Below are 12,712 nucleotides of genomic sequence, written 5' to 3' on the forward strand. Positions count from 1 at the left end.
GACTGTGCCCAGCAGGCAGTGAGGGGCCACTGTGAAGGCTTTCCACCGGGGAAACGGCTCTGGAGAGAGACGGTCTGGTAAAAGGCGTAGGAGGTCTGGGTACAGGAAGACGGGTCGTCCAGACAGTAGGGAGCCAGGGCTTGATTTACGGTATCGAGTAAGGATCCTGCAAAAGCAGAAAGACTCAAAAAGACAAGATAACCAATGAAACATGTGAGGTGAGGAGGAACCCAAGGTGATTCCCAGGTGCTCGGCTTAAGTTACAATCAGGTGGAAGCAAGCTGCTCCTCCCTCAGTCCTCCCTCTCAGTCCTGTTTGTTCAGGTCAAAATCCTTGCCTCCCCTTTGACCCCTCCTCTTTCTCTCACATTCCACATCCAGCCCTATCAACATTCACATCAACCAGTGTTCACTGAGTGCTAGACCATGTTCTAGGTACAGTGAACAAACCAGACCAAAAACCTGCCTTCCTGGCACTGCGTCTTCTAGAAGTAGAAACAGGCAGTACATGAGATAAATAAGCAAAACACACTGTATGCTAGAGTATGGTAAGTATTAGAATGAAAACAAAGCAGAGATGAGTGGCGTAAGTAAAGGGGGAAGGTGCTGCGATTTCAGCAAATCCTGTTCACTCTCTTCAAAATAAACCCAGAAACAGACTTTACACAACTGCCTCTGCCACCATCATCTCTATCCCAACTTGCTTGCTTCCACCCTTGCTCCCCTACAATCTGTTCTCAACATAGCAGCCAACAATTCCATTAAAGCATCAGCCAGACGATGTCACTCCTTTGTCCCAAACCCTCCAAAGGAAGAAGAGAAATGGACTAGAAACTCTGATTTCAGCATCACAGAACACTGAGGGTCTAGCAGGGGCTGGAAACTCTAGGTGTACAGTGGAGCTAATCAGCATGGTGACTTGATGTTTCCCTCTCAGTGCTTGGGGGCTTAGATGCAGCTGCAGTGGAAACAGCTGGTTCAGTTGATGGAGAATTAAAATGAGCAGGGCACAGAAAACAGAAAGGGCAAAGGGGCTAGGGACTCGAAGGGCCCGGAGGATGGGACCAAGGTGACTCACTCAGAGATCCCCGAGGCAGGATTCAAACACCTTCATTACTGTGAGGACTGGGCACAACCACCAGACTCTCCTGAGCAGTCAGCCGAGGATGCGGGGCAGGGTCCGAGGAGTTGGCCTTTGTGCTGAGCACTGAGGGAAGCTGGTGGTGAGCTCTCAGGGAGAGACACCACTGAAAGGTACACTGAAATGACACAAGGTTTATGAAATAAACCAGGGGGAGCCTGAAAGGGCTGAAGGTCCTTGCTTGAAGTATGGTTACAAGTACCTTGAGAGGTACTCAAAGCCTTAATAAAGGATTAACGTACAATTATTCCAATTTGGGGGATTAAAAAGATTACATCTAAATCAATTGGGATTTGGTAATTTCAAGAAGCGTACTTTAATAAGTTTCAGTTTCCTTTATCAGATTTTCATAGAGAGACTGAAAGTTTGATATAAGTACGAATTTATTGACATCAATTTTCCTTCAGCTATTATTCCAACACAGAGAGAGTACTGAAGAGTTGAAGACAATGATAATAAACCCACGAGATCTGAAGTTTGCAAGGCCCACTCCCTCCAGAAAAGCGGAAGAGAAAAGGAGAGGAGAGGGAAAATGAGTAAGTCTTCAAAACGCATCGAGACTGCTTTCAATTATAGCAAAAAGTAACGAGAGTTTGACAATTTAAGCATTTTATCCAGAAACATAGATCTATTCCATAGATACCAAATTGATTACCATATAATTGAGCTTGAAAATATACAAAATATTTGTTGTTCTTACATACTGAAATTAAAACCTAATTTTAAAAAGTGCACAGTAAAAACAGCGTAAGGAAACCTACAATATCCATGGTATGTATATTGTTTTCCATTTTACTGTCAACAACAAATTCTGTATTTGCCTTATTGGTTACAAATATATTTTAAATATTTCAAGGCCATTGACAACACTGACGACTTTACTAGGTCCAACAACACTCCAGCCATCTGAAGGCGGCCAGCACTGGACGTGGTCTCACTCCGCAGCTCCGCACAGCAGTAGCAGCTCTGGAAAGAGAGCGCCCACCAGCCAGCTATCTGTAAACTATCGACTCTTGTTCTTTTTAGAATTTCCCTGTGCAGAGAAAAATATCAACAGTAAGAATGCAAACTTCTAGAGAAACCGTTTACACAGTTCAGAGACCAAGCTGTCTGGAAGCCACATTTCACTTTAGAAAACTTTCACTCCCAAGAGGGAGAGCAGCTGATTACCTGCATCGCTAACTTTTACTCAGGAATCACTAGGAGTTTGTTACTTTTAACTCTCCCCACTTTCTCCAGTCATGGACCTTATTCCCTTGGAGTCTGAAGACAGACAATAAAGAAAAAAAAGAAAGCTATCTTAGATTTAACAAACCTCAAATACCCATTTTGTTCCAAAGACAAGGTATTTTATGATTTCATAAAGCTGAAAAAAAAATTAGCCTAATCATCTTTCTGTTATTTAAACACCTTTTAAAAGGTCTTAATAGGCACTAATTTTAATAGGTGCCAACTAACACCCCAATGGCAATGATTATCTGTTAAAAGGAAGCTCAGATACTGGCTGAGAATGAGTTAGAGAGAAGAAATGTCTTAATTTATTCCCAATTCCCTCACACATGGAGATTTGGATTTACCAGTTAGTTTTATGTAACTTTTCTTCTGGAGAAGTTCACTTTTTAGGAAAACATCCTGATTAAATTCCTGTATTTAACTATACATACAAAGACTTTTTTTTTCATGTAAGTGGGAAATGATTGCAGAATACAAACATTAGAGCAAGATAATAGCAAACAAATGGTTTCAGGATGTTTACTTGGTGTCCGATGGAGACCATGTCAACTCAGCCATAAGATGATGCTGTAGCAATTTAAATTACCAATAAACGGGGGGCAGGTGGTGGGGAGCAAAATATAGGGACCAAAGAATGATCAAAGAAAGCTTAACAATAGAAACTACAAAGTGAAGAAGGATCTCTAACTCAGTGTTTTATTAATGACAGATATCCTAAGGACTAGATTAAAAAGTTATGAGAGAGCTTAAAAATCCCCTAACTTCTAAAGTAGCTGCAATACAATTACCTTTGGGACAATAAGCTTTACTATACTCAACATTAACCCTTCTCAATCCAGAACCAAATGCCTTCTGAGCAGCTCTGAGGTTGAAAACTTTCCCTGTAATCACTGCTACTTTTTTTTCAAATGTTATTAGGTGCTAAAGCAGGCGTTCTCCTACGTCTCACACTAATGCATGTACTTTCATGAGTCACCTATTGCCCTGGCAGAATATCCAGAGACCAAAAGGGTTAAAGGCAGCATTCTTCAAGATAACCAACACCCTACCCTCTACTTCCAAGCTCAAGTTTCCTGAAGCACAAGTGACTGGAGAACCCTAATCAGAACCACACTGGCTGGTTACAATCATCACAAGATGTCCCAGAAAAGCATCACAGACACTCTCTGAAGTAGCCAGAGGCCAATCAATATCACAAAACTACACTGAGAAACACAATTATATCACACAGATTCCAGTGCATTAACCCGATACATGTTCCAAGGAGACACCAACTGAGCAGCTGGCTGCACCACCACTGGCAGGTGCTACAGTGAAGCTATGGTTTGTTCATCTCCATGTCCTCCCCAGTGCCGGCACACAGTGGAACTCAGTAAATGCCTGCTCCATCAACAAGGGGCAGCAGCGGATCTCAAAGAGCGCGGGCTGGAGACTGTAAATCCTAGCTGCTGGTGGTACAGTATTGTCTAAGTTACCAAAATAAGCTAAGCACCTGAGATGAGGCATGAAACCAACTCTCTGGCCTCTGGAAGCCTACCTTTCACGTTAAGAGTATATACATTACGTTACAACAAAGAAACATGGTATGTGGATATGCATTTCCAACACAAAAACACTACCAATATCTACTGACCCCAGCCTGGAGAAGCAGAGGCTTTACTGGAAATGAAATCTAAGAATCTTTTGGCATTAAAAAGACAAGATAGTCCTAGGTTATTTGGATATGTATGAGAATAAATTTGCTAAAGGAGGTTACTCTTCAACAGCACCATTTTAGACTCACATCAATGAAGAGTAATCCCTGTCATAAACCTCTAAGAGTGCTCCTGATTGATAGACTAGTAGCAGAAATACCAAAAATGCCCAAAATGCAAAAAAAAAAAAAAAAAACACACAAAAAACAAAAAACAACACAGGACACAGTAGTAGGGCTTCAGAGGTCAGATCACCTCTCAACTTATAACTCAATCAAAGAATCTTAATTTTTAATATTTCTAATTTTAATAAGAGGGCAATTGATGAGATTTATAAACACTTTAAATCTCTTAACCTTTCACCCTTGGAAAGCACAGCAACGAAGTACCTTGTATTAAATACATTAAATATGAAATATTATACTTCAGAGACACCCCTCCATCCCCTCCCGTACCTTACTGGACATCTTTAGGGTGTCAATCTCTTCTCTCTGTTTAGATAATGTCTCATTCATGCTGCACAGGTGGTCACTCATCATACTTAACTGATCCTCGTAACTCCTCTTGGTAGTTGTCAGCTCATCCTGAATGGCGAGGGAAAGAAGAGAAATCAAAACCACTCGAAAGCATTTTTAATTTATGAAAAAAAAATTTGGAAAAGCAATCTATTAAGACCCATTTGATCAATTAACATGAAGGTTAAGCCACAGGCTTAACAAGAGAACAAAGTTAAAAGACATGGGGAAAAATTTTTCTTGGCCTTCAAAATACATTCTGAATTTTTTTGCAAAAAATGAGTTTCCTTCTATGCCAGGTATAAAATTGTCACCAAAAAACCAGAAGGCTACATGGTCTTTCCAAATTCCCTCAGGTTTTCCAGAGCCTTCGGTGAGGTGGGGAAGGCAGTCTCTGGCACATTCCTGCCACCTTACATCTCAACTGCCCATAGCCCTCTGGGCAGGACCCTCCCTGGAAGAGGCAACCTCCTATCTTCTCATCTCCCAGGCTCTCTTTGGCCCTTTAAAATCTAATCCTGTGCTCCTAGCTAATCTGATAAACTAATCTGAGACTAGGAGGACGTGTGTGTGGCTGTGTTAATGAGTTACTTCTCCACTTATATCATGTTTATATTTAATAAAGGCTTTCTGGAAACAAGATTTTAAAACAAAGCAGTGATTAAGGAGGAATATTTTGCAGCCCTACCTTTCAGTTTATGTGACTTTTACCAAAGAGTGAAGAGAAGGAATAGAGTCACATGAACAGAACAAGCCCACAGCCCATGACAGGGATTAACAGGGAGGAGGAGAAAAAGGAAGAAGCACGGGTAAGTAAGTATTACTCAGAGAAGTGCTGACTACAAAGCTGTTTACAATAAAAGAGTTACAAGTTACAAGTTAGAGAAACCAATACTACAACCATTTCTTGCCTGATATAAGTGAGATGTTACTTTAAAATGAGTTAAGAATAAAATGGTTAGAAAAATGCGTGTCTAGAGGTCAAATGCCACTACTTTAGAAAGAAAATGCTGACTCTGGTCCAAGAACTTTCAGTGAAAAAACATACTAACACTGCTTAGTAGCATGAACTCACCTGAAGTCTGCTAATGTTCTGAGTGGCTACTTTTATCTCTTCGGTCAGTGCCTCTTTGGACTTTTCAGCCAAGGCCAGTCTTTTAGAGAGTGCTCGGCACTATTAAGTCAGAAAACATTCCATTATCCCGGAGAGCATGTCCCAAAACCAAATTTACTTCAGGAAAGGTTATGAGAAAACAAACCCCGAAGCCAAAAGTACTTCCTCCCTCCCCCACCTCCACAAATATCAGTTGACTATCTACAGGCCATGTACCACATGCTGGAGTGCACATAAGAAAGATATGGTCCCCACTCACATCATTTTAATAAGGAAAAAAAAAGTCTACTAACCGAAACTCATCAGTGTCTTTTCCTAGCTCTAGTCTGATGACTAAGGTTACAAAACACTTTAAGAAGTTTTAACATTTACCCAAGATTCATTTACACCCACACTCAATGAGAAGGGATATGGTTACTTCAAAAGTTATCAATGGCCATGCAATATGAATCCTAAGATATTTTCTTGTGTTTTAAGACCATATCACAGGACTAATAAAACCTTTACAGCACTACTCCACAGATAAAAAAAAAAAAAAGTGGATGCTGGGCTTTAAAGATCCCAGTTGCTTTCTTTGGAGGTTCTACCAAAACTAGGCTGTCCAGGACAGAGGAGATCAAGAAGAAAAAAGAAATATTCTGTTTCGTACTACGTTCAAAGAGGGTGTGCCATTAAAAGGATCACTGGAGGGGGGAGGGTACAGCTCAGTGGTAGAGCATGTGCTTATTTAGCATGCACGAGGTCCTGGGTTTGATCCCCAGTACAACCATTTAAAAAAAAAAAAGCTCACTAAATTTTCTGATAAACCATGAGACTGACAAGAGGATCTGTTGAGACACATTTGAAGGCTGTATCAACATCAGATGCTCAGACTAACCATTCCAGTAAAGTCATACAGAGGGCTACCACTTCCTGTTTACAGACAAAGAAAAACTAGTACAACTTAAAAATTCTTGCATCACAATTGTGCTGAAAGAATTTACCAAGATAAGCAAATCTCTTAGAAATAAAACAGCCTCAGTTATCCCCAGTTACTCATTTCATTCCTCACAAGAGAATTTTAGGCAAGTTCAGCCAACCAAATCAACCACCCCTCTATTAACCATGTGTCTCTATACTCAGCACTGACCCCGAAAGAGAGGGAGAGAGCTGTGTAAAGCCTGGGTCCTCATGAGGATGACAATCAGGTCTGGGACAGTAACTCAGATGACAAGAACTGCAGCAGCTCTGTGGTCAGGCATCCAGCGTGCCATCCTCTCCATTTTCTACAGCCCAACAGGAATCACTACTGGTCATCTTATCAGACAGGCATGTAATGGTTGTTGTGAACAACACTTAGCTAGGCACATCATTTATTTTAGCAGGAAGCAGGAAAACAGAAGCAAAGCCCCTCTCCACTCCTAGCAACTGGCTTCCTACCAACCTCTCCGTCTCTGTAGTATAAGAGAAAATCACAGTCAGGTCCCAATAAAGGGTGTTGATTTTTCTTTGTCAATTTCCTTAACAGTGTGAAGCATCATAATTCTCCATCTGCCATCTATAACTGATCTTTTAATAAAAAGTTTCAAATCAGAGACCTGGTAGGTATCTTATATACTGAATGACATCTATACTATCTTATCATTCGTTCCTTCTCTGGTATATGTAATTTCTTCCTTCATTTTCTCCCCTTCTAATCAATGAACTATGTATAATCTTACTACCTTGCACAGTGTTTTTCTAATTCTCTTAAGAAAATTAATTATTTGGTGAGGGAAGAAGAAAATGTAACAAAAAGTAAGATTTTATGTCTTTTAAAGGTTAAAAGAGGTTACATTTTTTATTTTATCATTTATAGAAACTCGTTTCCACAAGCTATCATTTAGAAACCAGAGAGTATTAAGAAAAAAAAAGGCATATTTTGCTTTTAATTTTCTTAAATGAAAATTCCTTGACCTATGAACATTACCTGCTTATAACTCTCTAAAACAAGGAATCCATAATAATAATGTTCCAAAACATGTTATATAACCATAAGAAAGGCTACCTGTTACATTTCTTGCAATAAAGATTTTTGGTTGATATATGGGCCAATCAAAATGAACTCTAACTAAATCTATATTGCGGACACACAGACACTGACTTCTCTCTTCTGATGAACAGCAGGAGGCCAGGACAGTGACCTAATTCCTGAAGTGGTTAGGAAAAAACCATCTAATCTAATTAACTCTCCACTCACCTCAGCATAAAAATGCACTGACTTACTGTCAGCCAGCTGCAGCTGAGACGTCAACTCCACAATCCTTGCCATGTAGTGATTTTTAATTAAGTCTTCACGAGATTCCACATCTGGAACCTAAATAGAGCACACATAATTCAATAAATGCCAGGGAGATGAAACAGCTCTAGGGGGAAAAAAAAAAGTATCACTTTAGCAAAAAAAAAGACATTTTGCACATTTTCATTTGAAATGTGATAGGGAATTATAGTTTTTCCACCTGTCAAACTTCAGACAGAGCAGGTAAATATATATTGCAAATTTCTTTTATTCAGCATCCTGCCTATCTCACAATGAAGCTGAGGCTTCAACAGAACAAAGCAGAAGTGAAGTATTAGGAGGCCCACCGTACGTGGAGCCATGTCCCACCATCTGGTTTTCACTAGCCACAAACCTAACTTTCAAAATCTCCATCCATTCGATGGACCTGAAGACCGTCATTCAAAGAGAAGTGGGCCAGAAAGAGAAAGAAAAATGCCATATGACATCATTTATACGAAGAATCTAAAAAATAACAATAATAAGGACACAAATGAACTAATTATTTTGATTTCTTGAATATATGTAAGCACATTGGACTGTCCTTTACGACTGGATTACCACTTTCTGTTGATTCTTATTTTGTAGTTGGCTTTATTCCTTTGATAACTATGGACGTTTAAAAAGCTAAAGATGTAATCTATTCTTAGAAACAATAATTAGTACATATATGAAAACTAAAACAATGTGCAGTATACTGTATATATGCATTTATATGCAATATAATGTGTATGTGCAGTCAAACTATAATAATTCTACATAATAAAATTGGGGGAAAAAAAATCTCCATCCATTCGACTACTATGTCCTCCTCTAACTGGCAGAGAACAGGGGGAAGGGGAGCATCTACTGGAACTCCTAAAAAAAAGGAACATTGTTTTTACCCCTAAATTATCTTATGATAGCAATGCTTTTAAACATACTAACAAATTAGGGAGGAGGGTATAGCTCATTGGTAGAGTGTGTGCTTAGTGTCAACAAGGTCATGGTTTCAATCCTCAGTACCCCCATTAAAATAAATAAATAAATAATCTAATTACCTCCTCCCAAAAATAAAAAAAAATAAAAAGGCCTAAACATACTAACAAATTAAACTGTTCCTACAATGAACAATTTACAGTCCTTGTCCCAGACTAGTTTTCTACTAGTTACTCTAGCAGTGACACACTATGGGTTTTAAATATATGCAGAAGTTCAAGATTACCTAAAGTATAAGGCCAATAAGGAAATCAAAGAATTTACAGATCTACTTGAACTATATTTACCAGCTTGTCATACTGAGGGGTAAGGTGAATGACTTCAGTGTTCTTTTAATGGTTATTTATAAATTTACATCTTATTTCAAAATTAAAATGTGTAAACCTGACAAGCCAAATCTGATCTGGGTTCACTCACCTGAGGGGCTGAAAAGAACTACCAAGCCCACTGACGGTCAAGGCCCTGAAAAGCCCTGCCTTCCCATCCTGCCTACTGGGAGGGTGAGGTTCTCAGCCTCGTGCCACATGCCAGCGAGCTGGTGGCCAAGCTCGTGCCCCACCTTGTCAAACTGCCAAGACAAGTCATTTAAGGAGGCAATTACAGAAACAGGCTATAATTTGTTGGTGACAGTTAAAACTGACCCAGAGAGAAGAGTAACATGGATCCACATTTGCTAGAATTGTCAGAGAACACAATTGGACAAAGCTGACTTTTACAGAATTTTGTCAACAAACATGTGGCCAGATATTTACTAACAAACAACATGATGTTAAGCACAAATTACCTCGCTGTCAGATGTCCTGGTTAAAATCCCAATCTAGAACACAAGAGAGAAAAACCTTTAGACTTTCACACTTCCAACACAATAGTTTAAATACTTGTAATATTTTCTCTTCTCGATTCATACTATTTTGAAGTGCATTAGCAGTGGAGTTCTAGAAGATCACCCTCAAATCAATCCTCCTTCCCTGCAAAGAAGCTGGACCTGCGGATAAGTAATCACACTCTCGATTTCTGCCATGAGGCAGTGATGGATAATGACTACCACCACTATTTCCGCTATCAAAATGCTATTAGCCATTTTCACTGAAAACCAACAAATTGTCTGGGAAGAGGGAGAAGGAAGAACAGTTCTTAACTCCTCTTGTCATTTCTACACTCACTTCCAAAGCAGCAGCCAAGAAGATGTAAAAACAGTTTCACGATGACCGTAATAACTAAATATTCAAAACACAAAACACAAATAGTAAACTCTCTGGCTGAAAGGTCAAAGGCGAAAGAAGAAATATATTTTTGATATGTTACTATGACACTAATAAGTATTAATTTCACACTTAAATTAATGAAAAAGAAAATGTAATTACAAACACATTAAAGTGTTACCAGGTTTTTAAAAACTTGCTTCAGTGGATTAAGAATTCAAAACATCTTGATTGTGGTAGTGGTTTCAGAGGTGGATACCTCTATCAAAATTCATTAAATTGTATATCTGAAATATGTGTAGTTTACTGTACAGGAATTATACACTACAATAAAGGTGTTTTTAAAAAAAAAAAGAATTCAAAAACAGATAGCCATGGTTCCTGAATTCAGGTTACTGTTCAAAGAGGAAGGGCATGTGCCTGGGCTCAATAATTTAAGGAAACTATTGGAAACTCAGTTCTATAGATTCTGTTAATCAGAGGTAACATCCAATGAATAGTTTTCACAGATTCTAAATAATACCTTTAAGAGTACTGCTTTGAACTGTGAGCAGTATATGAACATTATGCCCACTTTGCTGTAAAAGGATCTTTTGTAAGTCCCTTTTTTATAGAAGAGCCGTAATTTTCTACACATTGAAGTAGGAATAGCAATTAGTGTTTCAGTTAAAAACTGTTTATAGTAATGCACTCATCATTTTAATTTTATACATTCAAATACGGCTACATTTGGCAAAGTAAGCCACAAGTATGCATCTGTTCTGCCTCCCCACCCTGTCTCTTTACTCCTGGGTTATGGTTTGAAAATGTGGTACAGCACACAGTCCCACAAAGGAATAGAATAATATAAATGGAAGGAAAAGCTATAACATTTATCATTTCAACATTTTCTCATATGCCAGTAAGAGTATAAACTAATATAGCCCTTTTAGAAAATAATTTGGCAATAAAGATCAAGGAATTTGAAAACATTCATGCTTTTTGACCCAGTAACTCTAACCCTGAGAATACATCCCAAAGAAAACATCTGAGATACATAAAGACTCTTACGCATAAAAATGAGATGTTATTTATAATAAAAAAAACTATAAACAATGTCCAATCATAAGTAAACTAAAGAGTACTATGGAATCAATAACTAAGTTTACATAGTTTCTAATAACAGGATGTATGTTTTTATATTAACATTATACTAAAAGATTTGAAATTTTATATAGTATAATGTCAACCAAGTATGACATTTTGTAGAAAAAAATGTTAATGTTTGTTGGGTATTCAGGAAAATGTCAATTTTTTTCTTCTTTTACTCTTCTGTATTTTTTAATTATCTACAATGTACATGTATTATTTTTATATTTAAAATATGTATTTACAAATTCTATGAATTTAAGCAATGCTTTAATTTCAGCAAAAAAAGTGGAAACTTGTATTTCTCTCTGCTTTTTCTTAAGGTTACAGCTATTCTTTTATTATAATAAATAACAGGTGGTTAAATGTTCAAATTACAGTATGAGGTATTTCAATGAAAAATAATAAGCCATTTAACTTTTGAAGTGCTGTAGGGAGAGAAATAACAAGTTTCTATCTGATGTAACTTTTTCAGTCCCAAAGTGCCTGAACCAAAGGAATCTTCCGGGGACTTGCAAGGTGAGTTCCTTTGTTAAACAATTAACTTTAAAGTGGGCACAGACTTACTCCAACTCCCAAGAGGAAGACAACAGAAAGGACACACACAGAGCCACACACTTAGCTCACACTTAGCTCACTTAAGCTCACTTGGGGCAGGGTGGGAGGTTTGGGGGAAGAGGTGATAAAAAGAAAGGCTGAAAAGAAAAACATCAGAGAAGGCAGAAAACGCCACCCTTTTTCATCTCTAATGTCTCCAGGTTATTTTTGGCAGGAATCTGCCACGTGCAGAAGGGAAGGAGAGTTATGTGGGGAGACCATTCTCTCAGCCTGAAATATACTCTTCTTCTGCCTAGGGCTCCTGCTCACTTATGAAACGCACCAATGTTACCCCTTCTGTGATGAACTCCCTGAACCCTCCAGGTGCCTCCACTGTGAAACATGAAAGAGGGCCAACCATGTCCTGGTTCGCTGATCCTGACCATTAAAGACAATGCCCCAAACTAGGGTTCATGGAAAATGTGGCAACTCAATGGTACCTTAAATGATAGTAAGAGTTTTGAATTCAATAAGACAAAGAGAAGGAGAGAGGAGTTAGAAGGCAAAAGTATTTGAGTATGCAGGTGATGGGAGTGATGGATAGACATCCAGACAAAAGATAACAGCTTGAACAAAGACAGGGAAGCAAAAATGCAAAAAAAAAAAAAAATTATTTGGAAAGTGAGCTCAGTTTGGGTTTGTACAAGGAAATGTAGAAAAAAGGTAGCTTGGAATAGGTGTTCACGGACCTTGAATGTCAAACTAATGAGTGGATTATATAATATAGATAGTAGGGAGCCACTGAAGTCTTGAAGCAAGAGAGTGCCTCATCAAAAATATACTCTAGGAAAATTACTCTGCTAGCATCTTATGAG

The 12,712-nt window shown here is 38.5% G+C and overlaps 1 protein-coding gene across 4 annotated transcripts in view; it reads right to left on the reverse strand.

Moving 5' to 3' along the window:
- Positions 1 to 12,712, reverse strand: part of PPP1R21 (protein phosphatase 1 regulatory subunit 21) — a 99,351-nt gene that overhangs the window by 40,289 nt on the left and 46,350 nt on the right. For 2 of the 4 annotated variants that reach the window (XM_064494508.1, XM_064494507.1), the window contains exons 18-21: positions 9,755 to 9,787; positions 7,915 to 8,031; positions 5,658 to 5,756; positions 4,523 to 4,651 (exon numbers count right to left, since the gene is read on the reverse strand). In XM_064494508.1, the coding sequence (XP_064350578.1) occupies positions 4,523 to 4,651; positions 5,658 to 5,756; positions 7,915 to 8,031; positions 9,755 to 9,787 (378 nt within the window). Of the gene's footprint in view, positions 1 to 1,099; positions 1,259 to 1,505; positions 2,174 to 4,522; positions 4,652 to 5,657; positions 5,757 to 7,914; positions 8,032 to 9,754; positions 9,788 to 12,712 lie in introns of those variants that run through there. The other 2 variants (XM_064494506.1, XM_031466974.2) reach the window with 2 other exon arrangements.

This window comes from Camelus dromedarius, chromosome 15 (genome assembly GCF_036321535.1).
Source record: "Camelus dromedarius isolate mCamDro1 chromosome 15, mCamDro1.pat, whole genome shotgun sequence".
Taxonomy (NCBI): Eukaryota; Metazoa; Chordata; class Mammalia; order Artiodactyla; family Camelidae; genus Camelus; species Camelus dromedarius.